We start from the raw sequence: 24,134 nt of genomic DNA on the forward strand, positions 1-24,134 counted from the left end.
TCAGTGTTCCATATGATTGCATTAGCAATAAATTTAATAATGTTCTATATTAACAGTTCACACTATATAGAACAACTTCATAGAATTATATTTGTTTGCAGATGTTGGCAGCTATCAGCGAATAGTTATCAGCTATTTTAAAACAAAAAGAGACACTTTTTATCCATAACAAGAACTCCATGAGAGCAAACGAACTGTACAACAGAAAATGCAAATGCTATTTATGGTCTCCTCACAACAATGATAAGAAAAATAAACTAAGCCAATATGGCATGTTTGTTAATACAGGGATACACATGTTAATCTGATCTCTGGTCTCCTTGCTGTTCACAATGCACACAGAGCTCTCCCGCTGCCCGCTTAACATTATCACAACAACAACAAACACAAGACCCATTACAAAATTTAAGTCGGCGGGGCGTGATTGCAGATGCCGTGCAGGTGCGTCCGCCTTCCCTGCACAGCACCGTAGGCCCCCCCCCACTACAACCTGTTTCTCCATCACCTGTTCAGCCCTGATGATTCAGTAAGGACATCTCCTGGTTTCATCTTCATGTTTCCCTCTCACCAGATATACAAACCAACATAATTACCAACAGCTTTTACAGCTGTGGCTCCAGCAAACATCAGCTGATACTAGAAATTAATATTAAATAAATTCTAACAACAGCTGATCAAGCTTAAAAGTGCTGCTGTTGTTTAGCGCGACATCCGCCGGTTTACGCTTTCTGGCGCAAAGTGAGCGATAAACAAACATGAGAGAAAAGCCGATCAGCTGATCAGCTAGCTAGTACGCAGTAAGAGTTATTGTAACTGACTGTAAAAACTCAGCACAACGAAAGTAAACTCCACCTAAACTTGGTTTATATCTGACTCAGATAGACTGCAGGTCATAACTTCTTACCTGAAGTTCAGTTCACCTGACACTCGGACCGGCGGCCGCCTCGGGTCTCTCCTCCTCTTGCTTCACCTTTCCCTCACCTGCTGGCCTCCACCACTTGCTAATGTTACTGAGTCTGTGGAAGCACCGCCATAGCCACCACCAAACAACTGAGTTAGTTTTACACACCAGCCAGCATCTGGCCAATCCACCACCTTTCATTGTTTATAACGTTACAAAAAAAAAAAAAAACAAACATCGGCTCATAAAAACGAAAAATCACCATCGGCCCACCGAGTTAATGCCCAGTATGATCAGTCCAGCTATGGTCGTGCCATCAGTTAACCCTTCGCGTGCCTAGGGTTGCCGACCCTTGATCTAGCTGGACAAGTACAGAGATGAGTCCACTGTCAGAGGCCATAAGAAGATTATTGTAACCTTCACTAAAGCTGTTTCTGTGCTGTGATGAGCTCTGAAACCTGACTGAAACTCTTCAAATAAACCATTCCTCTGCAGATGAGCAGTTAGCTGTTTGACAACTACTCTTTCAAGGATTTTTGATATGAAAGGAAGGTTGGAGATTGGCCTATAATTAGCTAAGACTGCTGGGTCTAGAGATTTTTTGAGCCAACATCAAAACATCAAACATCACATAGGGAAGACAGGTCGGAATAGGTAACATTTAAAAAAATAAAATAAAATACACAACATCGGGTACAGGAGGAGAAAAAAAGGACTCTACTCAGATGAGTGGGTGGTTTAGATTCGTCAATAATCACAATGCACACACTGTTGGCATCAATCAAGCTGTAGACCATAAGACATGTCTGTGCATTTCCTAATGTGAGGCTATTTCTCGGAAAGCTTTCAGCAAGCAGTTGGCGGTTTGAAATATTAAAGTTTCTCTATTTAGAGGCGGAGGTGTGATTATGATACAACCACACACACAAATAAACACGTATTAAAATAACCCGCCGTCACTTCTTTTTCCTGCAAATCTTCCTACCCTTACCAATAAATATCCAAGCACTGATGAACTTTTTGTTACAGCCTGATCAGCAAATCGGACCACCGGTCAAAATGTCTGTGAAGATCCTCTCCATCACTCTCCTCCTGCTCTCAATGTGTGTGTGCTGCCACTCCTCTGAAGGTAACTGTGCTCTTACTTTCCTAAAGGACAAAAAGAGAGAAAGTACGTAAAACTGATTACACCATTGACTAAGGCGCCTAGCTTTCTTTGGTTTTATTGGAAATGACTACTCTGTAAGGACTCTCATAGTTTCTTTTACCATTAATCTTTATATCAGTCACATTCTTGTTGGTTAATCATCATGATATTTAAAGTATACATATTATGTATGAGGGTGAGAATTTCGGCCATCCAGGAGGGGCTCAGAGTAGAGCAGCTGCTGCTCCACATCGAAAGGAGCCAGCTGAGGTGGTTCGGGCATCTGACAAGGATGCCCCCTGGGTGCCTCCTGGGTGAGGTGTTCCAGGCACGTCCCACCGGGAGGTGGGCCCCGGGGCAGGACACGCTGGAGAGATTATATCTCTCGGCTGGCCTGGGAACGCCTTGGTATTCCCCCGGATAAGCTGGAGGAGGTGGCTGGGGAGAGGGACGTCTGGGCCTCTTTGCTTAGGCTGCTGCCCCCGCGACCCGGCCTCGGATAAAGCGGATGAAGATGGATGGATGGATATTATGTTTCCATAACTTACTATGCTGGCACAGTGTGCAGTGGTTTCTTTCAAGCTAATTCACTCTGTAGGCAGATGTTGATGCTGTTTCTGAGTGAACAGGGACATAGCCTCAGTTATAAAAGTAACTACCAGAATAGTGAGAATATGTGATTCACAACTTCAGAAAATCGGACTCATGAAGCTGTTTTTCATCAAACTCAAACAATTATTGCACACTTTCTGTAAATCCAATAAACTTCATTTCACTTCTCAGATATCACTGTGTGTGTCTCCTATATGATATATTTAACTGACATTTTTTATTGTAACAACCAACGATTTATACAGGAAAATAATGACTATTAACAACGTTACCCAAACTTTTGTATCCCACTGTATAATGATAACCACTGCAGCCAAAAAGAGTGCCTGACGAGCCAAGTTGTCAGTAAGCTGTTAAGGCTCGTCTGTACACTGTGTTCGTGTTTTCCTCCGAAACAATAAGTTACGTTGGAGCAGCCTTTCAACGCCTCTCTCTGTCTCTCGCTAGCAAAGTTGACCCAGACAACAAAGTAAAGCTAGTTTTTGGCTACGAGCCCGACACGGAACCCGATGTATTGGCCAGAGGTCCCTTTACTACGGTTCGGAGCTGCGGACCTGTTTTATATACGTGCGGCATAGTTTTCTATGCGAGATCACTGCAAAAAGTACCTAATGTTGGGAACAAAAAAGACCATTAACTTGCATGACTAATATTTGTTTAATGGTCACATTGGCATTCACTTTGATTTTCATAAAGACTTTTCTCAATCCAGAAATTAATTTTTAACCTTCTTCCTCTCAGCTCATCGTCTTCCTACAGTACCGCGACCATGCTGCACTAGCGTCACCCAACGCGATTTGAGCACTATGGTGATGGGACAAACGTATCGTGAGCAGGCTGCATCAGGTCGCTGTGTGAAGGCTATAATGTAAGTCAAAACATGTTGTCCTCCAGAAAAACATAAACACATACAATCTGTATGACCTTCTCTCTTTTATTTCCAGTTTCAACACAAAGGAAGGACAGCTTTGTGCTGATCCAAACGCTCAGTGGGTCAAGGATCGTAAGTCATAGAAATACAGACACACAGAAATACACAAAAAAAATATTTGCAGAGAAAATCTGAAGCTCTCCTTTCTCTTTCTTTTCTCTACAGTCATTGCCAAAATGATAAAGGTGAACCAGGGAAGCACCTGTCTGCTACATCAGTATTTTCACCATCTTTAAAGGCAAGATGGTGAACTCATTGGAGTTCTGGCTTTGTGTCTTTTTTCTTGCTCATATATGAATTTCTTGTTGTGTTTTTATGTGTTTACACAAAGTACATTTTGGCTTTAAAAAACTACATGAAAATAAACTTTTGTTTTATAGCACCAGTTTGTTCTTGTTTTTTGAATGCACACCAAATTCATAAAAATATCCTGATACATTCCCAGAATTAGATTCCCTTGGTGTTTTCAGTTGAGCTCAATAATCTAGTATTATGCACTTTTATTTGAGTTACGTTTGCCCCTTAGGGGTCCTGAGACGGATTGGCACGGGTTTAACAAACTGGTGGGACAATCCTTGGGGATATGCTTACGATAGCTAGGATGGTATCTGTGCTGTGTTCAGCAGCAATGCCAGGCTATCCGACACTTCTACTGGGGAAGTAGCACCAGCCCTAATGTAGCATAGCCAACTCCCATTTTGTAATGAAGGATAGATTGTACAGAGTGAGGCGTTACACTCCCACTGCAGAGAAACACACCCAGTTTTTGGAGCCTAAAGCCCACTGGGAATTAATCTTCCAGGCAGCTCATTATAACCTGATATCTGGTCACAGAGGATATGAGAAAACTCTGGATCGAGTTAAAGGTCAATTGTATTGGCCAGGCATTCCAGGAGATGGGTGTCAGAGGTGTGCATCCAGCCTGGATAGCAGTTAGTAAACCAAATGACCATTCCAAAGGGCCTTTGTGTCCTGTTTGAGTGTATTGGTATGGACCTCATTGGGCCTATTTACTGGCATGCACAGGGCTATTGTTTTGTTTTAGTAGATCATACACAATACTCTGAACCAATTAGAATGTAGAGATACTCAGTGACCATTCATCTGACCAATAAAGGAGGCACATTAAATCTAATTGGACTAGTATATACTATGCTGACATTGATGAGCTAGTGGAGCTGAAAAAGACCTTGAAGTCCATGATTCATACATTAATTCAAGAGGGTCGATGCCACTGGGGTCGCTGGCTAGAACCTCTGTTATTTGCAGTGCAGGAGGTGACCCTGGCTTTCATGGGATTTTCTCCATTTGAACTCCTGTTTGTCAGGAAACCTCAGAAACATCATATGTTAAATCGATATTAAGATAGCGATTTGGGTTGGTATGTGGGACTGTAGACTTATATTTATAAAGTTAAATGCTAATTATATGATATGCGAGTAAAAGTAATGTAAGAAGCAGTGCAACAAATTACTTTCGCTTTCGAGTACTTAAGTAAATGTTTTTATTAATATGATACTTATAAATATACTTATTGAATTATTAAGTTTAATCTTCATTTAGAAGTCGTACTGGAGAGTTAGACACTCACACCATCAAATTAAGGAACATGTCTCTTACAAACCTATTTCCTACTAAATAAACAGGAAATATGCTTTTGTGGTTGTCTTATCTTTGGTTTGACTATTTCTACAAGTGTAGTTTAAACAGGAAGTAACATAAACTCAAATATGTATTACCATATCAGATAAAGAACGCAACCTAAGAAAAAAGTGCATAAACGTTTGTGGGAACAAGCAAAATAAAAAGAAAGAGGAATGGCACAAAGCAAGTTTCACAATCATTAAACTGATTATGTTGAAAGACTTTCATGACGGGCTTTTTAAGGCAGGTATGTACACTAAACTTTCCTCTTGCTACAAGAAAAATGAGAAAATGGGAAAGACAGCAACACGACTTTAAACAACCTCTAATTATTCCAGTTATGAAGTAGTAATAGATGAGGTAATAACACAAAGTTTCACTTAATTACCAGTTAACAATATAAACCTAACTTAGCCTACAGTTCCGAACACCAGCACCAATCCCTACTGTAACGTTGGGTTGTGTTGTGTGGTTGAGAAGAGGCGGCAAAACGCCTAGCTGGCTAGGCGGAAGAATACACACCCACGCTGGCATCAGTAATCCACGGTGGTTCTTCAATACGCACTCTTCAGCAACCGTATAAAAGCCCGGCTGAACGGCTGCGGCTCAACAACAAAATGCCCAGCGTTCATACAACCCAAGCGTTGCAAACAAAACAAAAAAAAGGGTCTGGAAAAGAAAACATAAGTCCGTTCCTCGTTAAGCACGAGCGTGAAGGCACGTGTCCCCACAATCACAGAGAGAGAGAGCAGTGGCACAAACTGATGACACCATCAACCCTCGACTTGGGTGTCTTAAAGGGACACCACACCATAGTGGCTGTTACATATTCCCCCCGGGTTAAACAAAGGCTGCCCTCAGCCGGACCCAGGTGACCCTCCTCCCGCTACCCCCTTTCACTACACATAGCTACTTTAGGTAGTAAGCAGGTCGTGGAGGAATTGTTACACACCTGTACAGCATTGGTACAGTCCAGACTTAACCAGCCTCCATACATGGTCAGCAGGATAAGAAGTTAAAACCAAAACAGGGAAATGTACAGTGCAATATTGACAAACTGGCATACATGACAGTGTCCCACATGGTGAATGTCCATTTAAATAAATGTTAAAGAAAGAAAATAAACTTAGCATAGCCAGGACAATTACAGAATGAAATTCCCTTTTTCTTTCATTGCGTTTCTTCTACTTCACAAACTTGCAACAGACAGCATAATATGTGAAAACAGTACCAGAAAGTACTGTAGAAAACCCAAACAACAGTCATGTTACAACAGTAACCAACACGAAATACATAAGAAAAAAAATGCAAATTCAGGAACTATGGCAAAGCTGCATCGAACCCACGCCCGGGAAACGCAGGTCCACGCACATCCAATGGAGCCACGACGAAGAGGCCAAACAGAGAACGGCGCCACAGTCCACAAACCATGCTGGAGCAGCTCCAGTCGTTGCCATGGAAATGCACCACCGCGACCCTTTGATCCTCCCGACGTCCTCGTCCAGGCCAGCCTGGTCCGTTCCCGCGAAACATGGCGGACAGCCACTTTGCCGCGTCGTACCTTTTTATGTACCAATCATCAGATGCTCGAAGATACTGCATACTGAGGTCCAAGAGAAGATGTTCGGGCGCCATTTTGTAACGTTGGGTTGTGTTGTGTGGTTGAGAAGAGGCGGCAAAACGCCTAGCTGGCTAGGCGGAAGAATACACACCCACGCTGGCATCAGTAATCCACGGTGGTTCTTCAATACGCACTCTTCAGCAACCGTATAAAAGCCCGGCTGAACGGCTGCGGCTCAACAACAAAATGCCCAGCGTTCATACAACCCAAGCGTTGCAAACAAAACAAAAAAAAGGGTCTGGAAAAGAAAACATAAGTCCGTTCCTCGTTAAGCACGAGCGTGAAGGCACGTGTCCCCACAATCACAGAGAGAGAGAGCAGTGGCACAAACTGATGACACCATCAACCCTCGACTTGGGTGTCTTAAAGGGACACCACACCATAGTGGCTGTTACACTACCCTGATGAGGACTCACATAGTATTGTTTGGATTTTAACTTATGAACACAAAGCTGAACACAAAAAGTTAAGTTACTTCTAGGAGTATGAACAGGTAAAACCTAAGGCTGCACAACTGCCTTTTCATCACTGCCTTTGTTACCTGCTGAAGCTCAGCGGCTAGAATGCTCTCAACTTCTTGGCTAGCTTTGTGTTAGCATGTGGTCTGTGCAGATGTTTGCAAAGAGCCCAAGTTACGTTGGCAATTTAATGCAGTTCTTCTGTCCTGGATGCAGTTTGCACTTTTCCATACTTTTGTGCTTTTGTGCAATAAAAATAAAAGTAATCTCCATATCTGTATTCCTCAAAAGCTGTATCACTGTACTGCACCACCAAGTTCCTCCTCCCAAACACAAACTGAAATCAGATGATTGCAGCACAAGTAAACAGAAAGAAAAAAGCATTTTGTTTGCCGATAGCTGCATATAAATCAATATAATTGTAACCGCAAAATAATTACTGAATGTAGTCCATTAACGGGTTACATTGCAGCATTATTGAAAAAATGCAATTCAGTAATGCGGTGTAACATGTTATTTTATAAGCAACTAAAAGATTCCAGAAAGAATGTCATTTGGACAGATGAGACCAAAGTGGGGATTATTGGTGATAATACTCAACACCACATTTGGTGAAAACCAAATCAAAGTCAAAGTCAAAGTCAACTTTATTTGTCAATTCTGCCACATGTACAGGACATACAGAGAATAGAAATTTCGTCACTCTCAAACCCTAGATGAAATAGCAAATGAACATTTAAATATAAGAGAGTGATTAAAAAATGCAAATAAAATAAATTAAAAAGTAAAAATTTAAATAAATACAATACAATTTAACAAGAAAGCTATGCAATATACAATATACAATATTCAGGTAAGGGTAAATGACATTGAGTGTAAACCAGGCAGAGTAGTGCAAATAGGCAAATAGTGCAAATGGAGATTTAGTAATATACGGTAAGAGATAGTATAACAACAAAGTCTTATGAGGTAGTGGCAGTCCAATGCTCCACAAAGTGATACAAATACAGCATATAAGCACAAACTCCTCAACTGTCAATCACAGTGGAGGAGCGACTTGAGCTCGCTTTGTAGCCACAGGACCAGGATCCCTTGCACTTATTGAATCAACCATGACCTCCTCTGTATACGGTCAAATGTGAGGCCATCTGTTTGACAGTTAATGTTTGCCTGAAATTTGATCATGCAACAGGGAAATGAACCCATACACCCAAAAACAGCCATGTCCACAAATTTAGGCCGAAATAAAAGAGCGCTGATGCACGAGGTGGGACATTAGTAGTGCACATCCTGTGTCAAAAAATTTTGACTTTGCATGTGTGTGTGTTGGAAGATTAACACAGTCGACACAAATACTTTTCTGTCACACACTTCCTCCAGAGCAGAGTGTGAAAGTTACCTGATCATCTGCCAAAAGTACACCTAAATGAAATAAGCAATGAGAGCGTTTCACTACTTTGTAAATGGTAAATGGCCTGTATTTGTATAGCGCTTTACTTAGTCCCTAAGGTCCCCAAAGCGCTTTACACTACATTCAGTCCTCCACACATTCACACACACATTCACACACTGGTGATGGCAGCTACATTGTAGCCACAGCTGCCCTGGGGTGCACTGACAGAGGTCCTTTAGTTTTCAGTGAGACTTTAATGGCTTAAACAAAAGTTTAAGTTGTGGGGATTTATAGATGAAAAATAAGCAGCCAAACATTAACAAATCATGCAAATGTAAATAGATGTGCATCAGGATCGTTAAGAGGCATCATGACGCACGATTATTTTTCACTTGAGGCCTGCAAGAGATAAACACTCACAGTTAGTTAAAATGGAAAAACAATAATCAACGTGTGATTTAGATCCATCATTTGTGACAATACATAAACTGTTTGTATCAATTATTTTGTACACTATATTTAAGTGTCTGCAAACTTTGTGTGTGCTTCTTTGGAAGCTGCGAGTCTGTTGGTGGTTTGAAACACTCAGATCTCCCTGATAAGAGGCGGAGGTCTGAGATGCCACACCATGCACCACAAGGACTTGTTAAAACACGTCATCAGTTGTGCCTGTGAATGTTCCTGCACTTACCAATAAATAACCAAACACGAATCAACTGATATAGTTTCAACCTGATCAGTGAGCCAGACCACCGGTGAAAATGTCTGTGAAGATCCTCTCCATCACTCTCCTCCTGCTCTCAATGTGTGTGTGCTTCAGCTACTCTGCAGGTAACTATGCTCTCACTTTCTAATGGAAAACAAAAAGAATAAAATACATAAAACTGATCACAGCATGACTTTTTCCAACAATGGCTTCTAGCTATTTGTGATGCTGGGGTACACGTCTAACTTTTTGGCGGTTTTATTGGGTATGACCGCTCTGTAAGGACTTGGTTGATTGGTTAAAATTAACAATAATTAAACTATATATATTTTATTTCCAGTGACATTAGAGAATTATGTTTTATGGGATGTTGCATGCTCGGCATCATTTGCATCGCCCTTTTGACTGTCATAACTCAAACCTTACTATGGTGGCACAGTGTGCAGTGGTTTCTTTCAAGCTAAATCTGTAGCCAGATCTTGATGCAGTTTTCATGGGGGGTTTTTCTGTGAGGGGTGTATACATTGTGACCCATTGGTTAAGTGTGATGGTGTGATCTACAAGCAGGAAATAGTGACACAGAGACACAGAGTATAACATGATATGTTGCAGCTATGGGATAATTCTGTTCAGCGTTCAGCTACCTGCACCTCTTAATTCTGTCTTGTATGATTAAACATTATTAATTTTCAGTATAATCCAGTTTTATTCATATAATATGACATCACAGCAGCAGTCACCTCAAGGTGCTTTAAATTGTGAAGTAAAGATACAATAATACAGATAAAATTATATGACTCCCCATGAGGAAGTAACAGTAAGGAAGTAACCTCCTGCAGAACCAGGGTCAGGGAGGGGCAACCATCTGTAGGGACCTATAGGGTTGAGGGGTAGAAGACAGTACTACAAACATACTGTGAAAGAGATCCAGAGATTTAAAAATGCGTCATTAAACAGAAATTGATGTTTAAACACATAATACGTGAGACTCTGAAGAAACACTGAGTGCATCATGGGAAGCCACTAACATGTCATGTTTTTCATATAATAACCGTTGCTAGCAAATTAAGCTTAATGTGTTTTCTCATTTTGATCCTCTGGAAAGGAATTTGGTGTGCTGTACTGGAGAATAAAAGCCAGAACAATCTGAGACTTCTGTTAAAAAGTGTTTATGGAAACTTTCTCAGTGATCCAGGAAACAAACACAAAGGAAACGATCACACACCCTCCATTATAGAAATAATAGAAATGTATATAAAGAGAGAGTATTGACAATATGTGATTCACAACCTCAGAACAATGTTCATGCACTGTTTTTATCAGAGACATTAGAAGACAGAAACATGGTTTATTAGTTTTCATATCCTTTTTTGCCTCTCTGTGAGCTTCATTTTCTGTCGAAGTGTAAAAAAAAAATGCTTACATTCACATAATTTCAGGTAACATTTGTCTTGTTTTGCGATGTAAGGAGTTTCATCACGTTTTAAACCTGGAGTTAACTTTTGAGTTTCTAATCAGACTTTCTCAGGTCAGATAAATTAGTTTTTAACCTCCTACCTCTCAGGTCCACCTGGTCCTGGAAGTCAACGCCCGTGCTGCGTTGATGTCACCGACATCGATATGAGCCCTGAGGTGGTGGGGGAAACATATCGTGAGCAGGCTGCAAGCGGACGCTGTGTGAAGGCTATAATGTAAGTCCACACATGTTGTCCTACATACAAACATATACAATCTCTATAATTTTCTGTCTTTTATTTCCAGTTTCAACACAGAATATGGACAACTTTGTGCTGATCCGAAAGCTCAGTGGGTCAAAGATCGTAAGTCGTGCTAAAAATAAACACACACATAAATAAATAATAAAGTATTTACAGAGAAAAACTAAAACTACTGCTTGTCTGTTTTTCCTCTCTAGTCACTGCCAAAATGAGGAAGGAGTGAAGTCTGTCTGCTACATCAGTATTTTCAGCATTTCCATCACCTTTAAAGGCTTATTCAAACCAGAGCGCTTTCTCAGCCTGACTGTTTCAAAACATTTTTTTTTTGTAGATTAATTTTTACTGTGGAGTAAACCTGTATTTTATTCACGCTGTTGACTTCATTGTTTTTTAATTGATAATTGGGGTTCAGGTTGCTTTGTCTTTTTTTTTTTTTTTTTTTGCTTATTTGTGGATCTCTTTCTTTGCATTGTGTGTTTATGTGAAGAACAATGTGGCTGTGAAAAATAATATAAAAATAAACGTTTAAGCAAATATTTTCCTGCTGTTGTTTCAGTGCCCACCAGACCCTCACAAAATGTCACACACATCGCTGAATGTATTCCACTAGTGCTTTAATTGAGGATGCTCACTGAGTAGACTGTCCAGGTTTTTAATAAACCTTTATCTTTTACCAAAGTTCATGCAGCTGACGAAAGAAAGAAGCAGAATTTTAGCAGATGATATATTACAGCAGTGAGCTTGAACTCTGTGTCAAAGATTCAAGTTGCAGTTATTTATATGTCCTATCACCTTAAATCTTCACTCAAAAACAAGTATCTTTGACAGTGTATATATAGATGTATCATATATAAGAGACAAATATTGTTCCTTTAATTTGTTGGCATTACTAAATTTGGCTCAATGCTTACATATATGTGTAAAAAGCAAATGTACGAGCTGTGATAACTGTGTCTGATAGAATGAAGAGTAGTGTCATGGTCCTGGGTCTTTTGACCCAGCGTTTTAAGTTTGAGTTTATTTTGTTCATTAGGTTATCTAAGTTCATTTGGTTATTAGACTCCTTGTGTTCTCTTCCCCTGTATTTAAGCTTCCCCTCACCCTTCGTGTTTCATGCTGCGTGTCTTATGTTATCAAGTTTGTATTATTATGCCTAAGTGTTTCTAGTTATTATTTTCCCCTCGTGTTTCCAACCATGTTAAATCTCCCCTGCTCTTCATGCGTTTCATGTCTGTGTCTTACGTTGTCAAGTTCGGGTTGTCATGTCTATGTCTCATTATGTTTCCTGTTTTATTGTGAAGAGGTCTGGTGTTCTGTGTTCATCATGTTCAGTTTTACTCTCCCACTGTGACGTCATTATGTTCATGTGTGCCAGCTGTTTCCTCATGTGTCTCCACTTCCCCTAATCACCTCCTGTGTATTTAAGTCCTCTGTTTTCAGTGTGTGATTGTCAGGTTGTCTGTTGTCCACGCCATGTTTCCTATGCCATGCTTCCAAGTTTCTTGTCTAGGTTTTTCTTATTGTTTGTTTAGATTTCCCAGTTTAGGTTTGTGTTAATTTTGCTTCAGTTTGCCTTGCCCTTTGTTTGTACCTTTTTTACCAGCCATATTAAACGGCTTGCTTTTTGTTAACATTCAAGTTTTGTTCCCTGTTCCTTGGAGTCTGCATTTTGGGTCCTTTTTCAATTCATACAGTCTGCCCTCGCCAGACTGTGACAAGTAGACTGATATATTAAATATTCCTTTATTGGGTGAGAAAATCAGACCATGTCATAACTGCTTTAAGTCATACTGAAAATCCAGATATGTGGAGGTATATGCAGCATGCGAACGCACAACCCTATCCATGAGGTGCAGGAAAAGGTACCTTGACTTTCTGCAATAAACACTTCTGGAACTTTGAACCAATGAGACCAGAGAAGACATTTTTTAGCTATAATGCACAGCATCACATCTATTGAAACTAAACACAGCAGGTGAGCACAAATAGAGCACAGCAACCACAGGAACTGTATTTCAGGGTCAAATGTGAGGCCATCTGTCAGAAAGTTTATGCTTGGCCTGTTGGGTCATAAACGGGGAAATGAACCCAAGTACCCCAAACAGCCATGCCCTCATATTTAAGCCTAAATAAAAGAAATAGAACGTCTAATGCAGCTATGAGGGGGGAAATTAGCAATGCATACACAAACCATTTAACATGTGATGTATTTAGTCTGTGTTAGAAACTGTTGATCTTTGCAAGTGTGTGTTGGAAGATAAAGACAGTTGACATGATCACATTTCTGTCACACATTTCCTGCACAGCAGAGTGTGAAACTTATCTGATCATCTGCCAAAAGTTAACATAAATAAAATAAACAGTAAAAGTGAGTTCTTTTGTGTTTTCAGGGGTAAAACAGCTTGATGCAAACAAGAAACAATTAAATTTAAATTACGAGCAAAAGTCGTGGGAATTTATAAGAAAAAATAAGCAGCATAAAAGTCAGCCAGTCATGCAAATGTTAATAGATGTACATATAGGCTGTTTAGGGAAACCATGAATCACTGAAGAACAGAAGTCAGTGGGTGATTTAGATTCATCACTCATTACAATGCACAAACCGTTGTTCTCAATCATCAGGCTCTATCATAATCATCACCATATTTGAGTGTCTTTGAACTTCGTGTATATGAGGCTGTTTCTCAGAAAGATCTCAGTGAGGTGTTGATAGGTTAAAATACTGAATTCTTCCTGATAAGAGGGGGAGGTGTGATATGCCACACCCTGCACACAAATACACAGACCTATAATCACACCTCATCAGTTGTGCCTGCATGTGTTCCTGCACTTACCAATAAATAACCAAACACAAATCAACTCGTAGATTTTGACTCTGATCAGTGAGCCAGACCACCGGTGAAAATGACTGTGAAGATCCTCTCCATCACTCTCCTCCTGCTCTCGGTGTGTGTGTGCTGCCACTCCTCTGAAGGTAACTGTGCTCTTACTTTTCTACAGAAAAATGAGGGAAAAAAGAGATAAAATAGATCATTTGATCGCAGCAATGACTATCTCCAACAATGGCTGCTGCCTGTTTGTGAATAAGGTTCACTTCTGACATTTTGGTGGTTTATTGGGCAGGACCACTGTGTAAAGACCACAAACCTTTACATCAGTCATATTCTGGTATCTGCTCAGTCTATAATTGTGACATTTTTTATCCAGCATTCACACTCGACTTCTACCCACCAAGCATTCCTGGAAGCTGTTTTCTGGGCTAAGTTTTGTTAGTCAGTCATGGCATTTTAAAAGGCGTCCTTTACGTCTACATTTAGAAGAAGTCTTGGAGATTTCCTTTTTTTTTTAAGTACAACATTCACCTGACTTTTGTGTTCGATTGCTGGACTGACTGACTGCCACACCATATCCATTCCCGCTATACTGCTTACCATTAACAATGTTTGTACTATTTATGTTTTCTACTTTTGTTTTCTGTCACTTATGGGGTTATGTCTCACGCTGCGTTGCATGCCAGGCATATGTTGACACTTAAACTATCATAACTGCCAACTTATTAGTGTAGCACAGTTGGTGCAGTGGTTTCCTTCAAACAAATTCACTCTGTAACTACATCTCACTGCTTCATTTTAGTTTTTAGCAAAGTCATCATTTCAGTGGGTTTTTGGAGGGGTGCATACATTGTGACTCATTGCATAAGGCATGAAAGCAGAAAATGAGAGCGACACAGAGAGAGTATAAGATAATATCTTGCAGCTACGGGACAGTATTTTTCACCATTCAGTTATCAGCACATCTGAACTTTGAAATCTATGATTAAACATTTGATATATTAATCATTGTTAATAAATGGAGCTTAATGTTGGTTCCTATTCTCATCCCCTGTAAAAGAAATCAACATGCTTTGTTTGCAAATAATAACAAAAAAAGCAATTTAAGGCAGAATCAGTTTGGATTTGTTTGGTACAGCAGATTTCATCTTCAGAACATAAAGACAATGTTTCCCAACCGTTCATATTTCTATTTGATTCAATTTGGTTAAGAAAATAAATATAAGTAAAAATTCATCCTTGCAAAATTCCAGGAACCAGATTCCAGATGATATCTCCAAATGTTGGATCAAGTCTCGCCTCTGTTAAAATATATTTATGGAAACTTTCTGAGTGATCCTGATAACAGCACAAAGCAAACAGTGACGTACCGTCTGTTATTAACATAAGAACATTGAGAATATGTTCTCTATCATACCAAGACTGTCTCCACTCAGTTACATATTCGATATGTAAGACGTATGACTCCCCTTTGGTCACGGCGTGTGGATATTTCAACGTAATCCACCTTTCTCTATCATATCGAGACTATCTGTCCAGCTTCAGGCTGCTTGGAGACGCGTTCTGATCAAACCATCACTGATTTCATGTCTATGCAGCTATTTCATAGGTATGCTGTGGAGCATGGGCAGGCTAGCCGGAGTTTCTTTAAGAAATATCCACATGCTGCACAAATAGGAGTATGTAATATGCTTTTTTAATCAGAGACATTTCAAGACAGAAACATTCTTTAAAATCTGTGCAAGAGCCCTGCAACAGCTAAACTTAATTCTGGGCCAAAGTTGGATTGGTTTTCATTCATTTTTTCTTTGAATCCCAACGACTATAAAAATCAAAGTTAATTAACATAATGCCAAAACTGCCTAAAAAGTGCTTGAGGGTCCCCAAGTGATGAGAACATTGATTTGTTCCACTTACTTGTTGATTGATTTGGACAAAAAAATGCCTGTGCACTGTAACATAATTTCAGGTCACATATTAAAAGTCATCTTCTGTTTAGTGATGTAAGACAAATCAGTTTTTAACCTTTTATCTCTCAGATACTCGAGTCCGTGGACCTGGAAGAAACCGCCCGTGCTGCGTTGGCGTCGACAAAGACAATAGGACTGCTGAGGTGGTGGGAGAAACATATCATGAGCAGGCTGCAAGAGGACACTGTGTGAAGGCTATAATGTAAGTCAGCACTTGTTGTCCTACATACAAACATATACAATCTCTATAATTTTCTGTCTTTTATTTCCAGTTTTAACACAAAAAAGGGACAACTTTGTGCTGATCCAAAAGCTCAGTGGGTCAAAGATCGTAAGTCGTGCTAAAAGAAACACACAGAAATAAATGCAAAGTATTTACAGAGAAAAACTGAAGCTGCTGCTTGTCTGTTTTTCCTCTCTAGTCACTGCCAAAATGAGGAAGGTGTGAAGTCTGTCTGCTGCATCAGTATTTTCATCACCTTTGAAGGCTTATTCAAACCAGAGCGCTTTCTCAGCCTGACTGTTTTAAAACATTAATTGATCAGGTTTTATTTGTCTTTTGTTTTTTGTGTTTTTTTTTCTTATTTGTGAATCTCTTTCTGTGCATTATGTGTTTATGTGAAGCACAATGTGGCTGTGAAAAACAATACAAAAATAAACTTTTGTATTATTGAGCAAATATTTTCCTGCTGTTGTTTGAATCGCCTATTGCATTCCACTTGTGTTTCAACTGAGGATGCTCGCTGAGCAACACTGTCCAGGTTTTTTATAAAACTTTTACCCAAGTTCATGCGGCCCACGATGAACATAAGTGGGTCGGCCCAGTGAAAAATCTTATTATATGAAAAAAGCACAATGAAAAACTTCATCTCAGTTTGCCAGTATGTTAAAGAAATACTCCTTTAGTTAATCAATAAAATGTATCAGCACAATTCTCCAGACAGAAAAGTTTTGTTATTTCACAGAAAATATCTTATTTTTTTCTCTTTTTTTGTTCCTCTGGACCCATTGTGAAAAAGAAATTTCTATAGTAGTCTTTTCTTTAAATGTTTGTCTGCTTCTTAACTACTTTGATGTAGCATGAACGGCCATGGGCAGGTCTGTGACAGAAGACCTGGAATTTTTGTTGTGCAGACTCTTCCTCTGGGACTCATGTTGAAGATCATGGGATCGAACATTTAAACTGAGGGGTGTTACAGCCCAAAGCTGCTGGGCCCCTTCCTTTGGTTAATCGTTTTTGTTATAATTAGCTTACGCAGCCCCCTCCTGGAGATGGCTGGACCTTCTCAGGCTGCCTTCCTAACCCAACTGCTCCAACCACAGCAGAGCTACTTATAAACTCACCTTTCTATCAGTTTCATTTTGTTTAACTGCATATTCTATCCCTGAGATATCTCCATATAAGAAAATGAAGTCGAATTTTAGAATTTTAGCAGACAGCAAGATATATACCAGGCAACCAAGCTCTCCTCATCACAGAAACTTGCTCACACAGCACACTATAAGACACAGGGCTAAATACCCAACTTGCTTGGAAGCTGGAAGTTGGTCGGGCTGCTGGTCTGGACGGGTCCCAATTTATAGCCTCATTTAGTTTTCCACCAATGTTCAGCCTCCACCTGCAGCTTACACAAGCGCAAACAACACAGAGAAAGAACAGCACCACCCTCAGGTGTGAGGAACTCAAACAACACATGACCTAGGTCATAACAGATGACACAAAACTTTTTTGTCAGTAACATATCTGAAGTCATTCTACTCTGCAAGGCCATCAAAGAACTAACATGCAGTTGTTAGTTGCTTGAAGTTTGGGAGGGTGAACATCAGGTAAACTACAGCACAGATTCTTTTCCATACAGGGGAGAGTTTAGCTCTTTGCTTTCAATCACTGCAAAACCACCACATGTCAGCCCTTCTGGTGGTATGGTTAACAAACCAGTCCTTGTGGTGAAGGCTACTGCCTTGTGTCACATCATAGATGTACCAGCTTAAGCCATGCAGTCCCGACATTGCCGATTCCTGTAAAAACAGGTGCTATTACTTGGATAGTATTTAGCATTTGGAGGGGTTTGTGGTTATTTATTGCTAAGTGCAGGAACATCCGAAGGCAGGGCTAATGCTATTTTTTATAGGTCTGTGTAGTTCAGTGTGCATCCACCCCTTATCAGTGAGACTTTAATATTTTCAAACCACCAACATCATGCTGAGAGTGGGTTTCAAGTAAGATATTTGTATATTATTCATATCGCCATATAGCCCAATTCACCTGTGCAGGGGCTCAGCTGGTTTGGTGGACGGAAGGATCGGCCTGGTGTAACTGGCTCCCGATGTGGACGTAACCAATAAAGGACGACGGAAGAGCCGCAGCGTTTGTGGGGTGTGGAAAACTTTCTGTGCACTTGCCCCAGATGGAGCAGCCACAGCCATAGCCAGTTAGTTTTTCGGGCATGTGTGTGAAGCGCCGAGTGTATTGAAGAAGAGTTCTTGTTATTGCAATTATTAGTTAGGACTTGAGAGTCTTTGTATTTTTTTATTCATTATTTATGTTAATCAGAATCAGAATCAAAGAAACTTTATTTATCCCCAAGGGGCAATTAAGATACAACAGAGCAGCATGACATTAAAAATAAGGTCAGGGCATAAACAGGTAATAAGAGATAAAAAATACTTAAATTATACAGTATATACACCGTTTTAAAATTAAAGTGACTGAATAAGTGAACAAATAACTGTAGTGACTAAAAGTGAATACCGTATTTCCCGGACTACAGAGCGCACCTGAATATTAGCCGCACAAGCTAAAATCAGGGGAAAATCCTGTTTTGTACATACCTTAGCCGCACCTGACTAAAAGCCGCAGGTGTTTCAATGTTGACTCATCATATGTAAGAGAATATGCACAAAGAGAATTGTCAGGAAAGAGATGGCTGTTTGGAGACATCACTTTTATTAATATTTTGAAAAACAAGTTATGGGTGCATATTTGCATAACTTTTTAGGTATATGTACAAGTAGCGGTAATTACAAGTACGAAACATGTACTGTGCTTCATAAATGAGTAACAAATGTAGTACATAATAACCTACAGCACACCAGAAAAATAGATTCGGCCTACCTTTTAGGCTCAGGTGCAGTGACACGGCTTTAACAAGAAGAAAAGTCAGTCATTCACCACCATCTTCCTGCGCACTAAAACCACCAAAGTCCTCTTCTCCAGTGTCGGAAACGAACAGGATGGCTTCGTCATCCACTCTCCGCTTCTCTCCTTCGTTGTCACTTTCAAAACCAACCAAACAAATCCTCTTTGTCAGTGTCAGAGTCGAACACCCTCAGAAGGGCCATGGCGGTGTCCTCCTCTCCATCATGCAGCAGTCCAGCCCTTCGAAATCCGTTGGTGATCGTGGATGTTTTCACACTTTTCCACGCTGTCAGAATCCACCGGTGGAGTTGGGCATAACTTGCTTTTCGCAAGTTTATCGCCGCTCGTCATCCACACCTCCCGCTGAACGCGTAGCGCTACTTTGAAGTTTGCTTTTCGCGCTACTTCGTACGGCACTACGTTGCCTGGCGGATGGACATGTGACCAACATACCACTCTTGAACCCCGATCCTTCCGCCAGGCAACGTAGTGCCGTACAACAGTGGAACAAACAAAACAAATCCGCTCAAGGACAATCCTTAGAAAAGCCGCACCTGACTAAAAGCCGCAGGGTTCAAAGCTTGTGCAAAAAGTAGCGGCTTATAGCCCGACAATTACGGTATATAAAAAGAGTGTAGAGTAGTTTATGTTTCTGGTGTGGGAAATGGTCTTATTGGCTGGAGTTAAAAAGCAGAGTGGCTTTGGGGACAAATATGGCTCTCCTCCTCTCAGTCCTGCAGGAAATGCAGCGGAGGTGTCGCCCAGAGGGCTGTTTTGATGGTATATATATATAAATCTATCAGTCGCTTGTTGTAAGATTCAGATAATTATTTTTTAAAAGCTAAATATTTTAAATGAGAATAAGAAAGAAAAGTATTTCTTTGTGCCCCCCTCTCCCTGTTAATGCCCTACCTGGCCCCCTGGCAACACTTTGCTAGACCCGCCCCTGCACAGTTACCAGCTGTCAGCTACTTAGAAAAGGATCCTGGTGTTATTTGTCTCTCAGAAACAGTTCATAACTTCCCCTCAACTCATTCATGTCACCTCAAAGGTAAACCTGTTTCTCCATCACCTGTTCAGCTCTGATGATTCAGTAAGGACATCTCCTGGTTTCATCTTCATGTTTCCCTCTCACCAGATATCCAAACCGACCAGCAGCTTTTACAGCTGTGGCTCCAGCAAACATCGGCTGATACTAGAAATTAACATAAAATAAATTTAAACAACAGCTGATCAAGCTTAAACGTGCTGCTGTTGTTTAGCGCGACATCCGCTGGTTTCCTCTTTCTGGCGCAAAGTGGGCGATAAACAAACAAGAGAGAAAAGCCGATCAGCTGATCATTGATCAGTTTCATGATTGAAGTAGAAAAAGGAGAGGGAGGGGGGAGAATGAGAGAAGAAGAAACAGCTGACAGCATAAAGACGCAGAATAAATCCAGCTTTGTGTCTTTTTCCATTCTAGCTGAAGTCCGGGACAAACTGTGTTCCTTTTCACCTCAATACGAAACGCGTAATATTTTCTCTGAATACGGAACGATTGCGTTTTTTATGGGATGGCTGGCAATTCTAATCAGCTTCAGAATCAGAATCAGAATACTTTATTAATCCCGAAGGAAATTAGGGTTACAGCAGGCAGCACGCTAATGGCGCATGTGCACTTACAAAGGAACCTTCTGACCAACTTTACACAAACATCACATTGGGGAGACATGTCAGAAAGGTAGGCTGATAGGAAAAAAACAACGAAAATACATAACATGAGGTAAGAGGAGGAGAAAAAAAACTCCACTCAGACTGAGCTCCTAGTGGGAGAACAGTTTGATAACAGAAAAAACACCTCAGCACAAAAAGCACATGACTATCAATACACCATAGAAACACAAGACAAGCAACAGGGGCGGGTAAAGGGTAAGAGAGAGCCGGTGTAGACAGCGCATCCGGTCCTGCAGCATGTCTGCGCTGGTCCAGTCGACTGCCATCTTAGGGCACAAGCATTGAAGGCATTTGGAAAGGGAGGGGGTATCAGTGTGTGCATATCAGTGTATGTGTGTATGTGTGTGTGTGTGTGTGTGTGTGTGTGTGTGTGTGTGTGTGTGTGTGTGTGTGTCCAGAGTTCAGCTGAGACAGTGTCCTCCGCCCCGCCAGGCTAAGTAAACAGTCTTCCAGCCAACCCAGGTGGCCCTAAGTAAAAACACAAGACAAGACAAGACAAGGACATAAGAAGCTAAGCAGGGAAGATAAGGGCAGGAGAGGAGAAAAGTGCAACCGCCTTCGCTGAGAGCCAAAAGAGAAGAATTAATAATAATTAACGTTATGAACAAAATAAAATTCAACATCAGTAACATCATAGCACCCACCCAGCTGTATACAAACTCAGTCATGCTAGCTAGTAGCCAGTACGAAAAAGTCAGCATAACGAAAATAAACTACCCCTAAACTTGGTTTATATCTGACCCAGGTAGACTGCAGGTCATAACTTCTTACCTGAAGTTCAGTTCACACTCGAACCGACGGCCGCCTCGGGTCTCTTTTCCTCCTGCCTCCCCTTTCCCTCATCCACCTGCTGGCCTCCACCACTTGCTAATGTTACTGAATCTGTGGAAGCTCCATGATAGCCACCACACGAAGTAACGAATAAAGAGCCTATCTAAATACCAGTAACGATTAACGCGTTTGTCACGAGGGAACAGGGAGGACTCGGCGCAGACTGAAAACACAGAAAACTGAATTTTATTTACACACTCCCGGTGCTCTATATACAGGTGAAGGGGGCCAAGGTTCCCAGGGGTACAAGGAAGAATCTGGAAGTGTCCTGTCTTGCTCCGCTCCACACGAACAGAACAATGCACTTGGAAAGGTCCTTTCCTCACACACACCACTCTCACGAACAGGCTTCGGTGTCCAAACTTCCAAACCGAGCACGAAGAATCTGTATACAGAGATCAGGAATTAACACGGAAAACTTTCACGAAGAGAGCTCAAAACTGGCTTAGGCTAAAGTAGCACTGACGAGCGTTACTCAATAGTCCAGCGGCGAGGTGTTCTCAGTCACTGCCTTAAGTAGCAAGAGCAAACAAGGTGAGGAGCCACAGGTGGTGAAGGCCAGGGGCGGGAGCCCATAATGAGCTCCGCCCAGGCAGCAAGTAGAGAGAGAGAGGAGAGAGACAAAAGCAACACACATGCAGCCACACAGGGCCAGCCAGGCAGGCACGGGGACCATGACAGCGTTCCTCATTTTGGCATAACAAGTTACCGTGCTCGTTACCACAATAATAACGTAGTTACTGTAACCCATTACTTAATAACGCGTTAGTCCCAATACTGCCTATATGTATGTGTTATGAAAGTGTGAGTAATGTGGATGTTTAGGTTGTGGAATAAATTGAGGCCAGAAGGGGACAGAGGGGTGATGCCTCTCCTGCACCCTGGTGACACACCTGCATCCCACGGCCCTACACGAGTGCGTCGTTGTGGTAGAACGGGTAAAGGGAGGCAGTTGGGGATGGGGAGGGAAGGAAGGGAGGGGCTACTTGTTCTAGCTGTTGCTTGAATATACACCAGACTCACACAAAATCTCCTTATGCATTCCCAGAATCTGATTTCCTTGGTGCTTTCAGTTGAGCTCAATAATCCAGTATTATGCACATTTATTTGGGTTAAGTGTGCTCCAGACAGGTCCTGAGATGGAGTGACTTGGACTGGCGGCCCCAGCTACTTTCTTGCACCTCATGGATAGGGTTGTGCATTTGCATGCTGCATATACCACAACATATCTGGATTTTCCCATCATCCACAGTGCATGTGCAACAGACTACAGTGCTGGAGTCCCTGAGGTAGGGGGGGCTCATGGTCAACACAAAGAAATGTGCAGTTGGGCGGAGACAGGTACAGTATCCGAGGTACAGGGATGGGAATCGAGAACCCGTTCTTGTAGAGAACCAGTGAGTAGTCCATTTCCTTTGTGTTCATACCTAAATGCTAAGAGAAACATCATATGTGTGTCTTTAATAAAATTTGTGTTGGTATGTGGGACCAGCTTTAGGTTTATATAGTTAAATGCTAATTATATGATGTGCATTTCAGGACATTTTACAGAGTAAAAGTAATGTAACAAGTAGTCTATCAGATTACTTTCTCTTGGGAGTAATCAAGTAAATGTTTTTATTAATATGACAATCATAAATATACTTATAGAAATATTTACAATTATTCTGTCATTTAGCAGTCATACTGGGGAGTTAGACACTCACACCATCAAATTAAGAAACATGTCTCTCAAACCCATTTCCTACTAAATAAACAGGAAATAATTTTTTGTGGCTGTCTTATCTTTGGTTTGACTATTTCTTGAAGTGTAATTTAAACAGGAAGTAATATAAACTCGTCACTCATCAGATAAAGAATGCAACCTTAGCAAAAACTGAATAAAATTTTGTGGGAACAAGTAAAATACGAAGAAAGAAGAAAAGCAAGTTTCACAAAAATTTAGTCTGATTATGTTGAGAGACTTTCATTGACTTTTTAAGGCAGGTATGTGCACTAAACATTCCTCTTGGTGCAAGAAAAATGAGAAAATGGGAAAGACAGCAACACCACTACCAGGGGAACTGCACCCCAGGAAATGTGACTTTAAACAACCTCTCATTATTCCAGTGAATAAAAAGTCACAAAGATTTGTATGAAGTAGTAATAGATGAGGTAATAACACAAAGTTTCACTTAATAACCAGTTAACAATATAAACCTAACTTAGCCTACAGTTCCACACACCAGCACCAATCCCTACCCTGATGAGGACTCACATATTATTGTTTGTTTATTTACTTATGAACACAAAGCTGACAACACAAAAGAAAGTTAAGTTACTTCTAGGAGTATGAACAGGCAGAACCCAAGGCTGCACGACTGACTGTTCATCACTGCCTTTCTTACCTGTTGAAGATCAGCAGCTAGCATGCTCACAACTTCTTAGCTAGCTTTGTGTTAGCATGCTGTCTGTGCAGATGCTTGCAAAGAGCCCAAGTTATGTTAGCAACTTCATTGAGTTTTTCTCTTTTTTCCATC

At 40.9% G+C, this 24,134-nt stretch overlaps 3 protein-coding genes across 3 annotated transcripts; all 3 read left to right on the plus strand.

Moving 5' to 3' along the window:
- On the plus strand, positions 1-7,245 carry LOC146662565 (monocyte chemotactic protein 1B-like). Its single transcript, XM_085419224.1, has 4 exons — positions 1-2,030; positions 3,402-3,528; positions 3,605-3,663; positions 3,757-7,245. Exons 1-4 carry the CDS (start codon positions 1,913-1,915, stop codon positions 3,825-3,827), a joined length of 375 nt encoding a protein of 124 aa, XP_085275350.1. The 5' UTR covers positions 1-1,912; the 3' UTR covers positions 3,828-7,245.
- Positions 7,246-9,389: 2,144 nt separating this feature from the next.
- On the plus strand, positions 9,390-11,574 carry LOC146662566 (C-C motif chemokine 2-like). The gene is made up of 4 exons (XM_085417858.1): positions 9,390-9,538; positions 10,978-11,104; positions 11,175-11,233; positions 11,329-11,574. Exons 1-4 carry the CDS (start codon positions 9,469-9,471, stop codon positions 11,352-11,354), a joined length of 282 nt encoding a protein of 93 aa, XP_085273984.1. The 5' UTR covers positions 9,390-9,468; the 3' UTR covers positions 11,355-11,574.
- A 2,370-nt stretch (positions 11,575-13,944) lies between these two features.
- LOC146662567 (C-C motif chemokine 24-like) lies at positions 13,945-16,567 on the plus strand. Its single transcript, XM_085417859.1, has 4 exons — positions 13,945-14,105; positions 16,002-16,134; positions 16,205-16,263; positions 16,355-16,567. Exons 1-4 carry the CDS (start codon positions 14,036-14,038, stop codon positions 16,378-16,380), a joined length of 288 nt encoding a protein of 95 aa, XP_085273985.1. The 5' UTR covers positions 13,945-14,035; the 3' UTR covers positions 16,381-16,567.
- Positions 16,568-24,134: the final 7,567 nt, after the last annotated feature.

Source organism: Rhamphochromis longiceps, linkage group LG9 (genome assembly GCF_057381845.1).
Source record: "Rhamphochromis longiceps isolate RC_006_pf linkage group LG9, R_longiceps_female_GT1.1, whole genome shotgun sequence".
NCBI classification, from domain to species: domain Eukaryota; kingdom Metazoa; phylum Chordata; class Actinopteri; order Cichliformes; family Cichlidae; genus Rhamphochromis; species Rhamphochromis longiceps.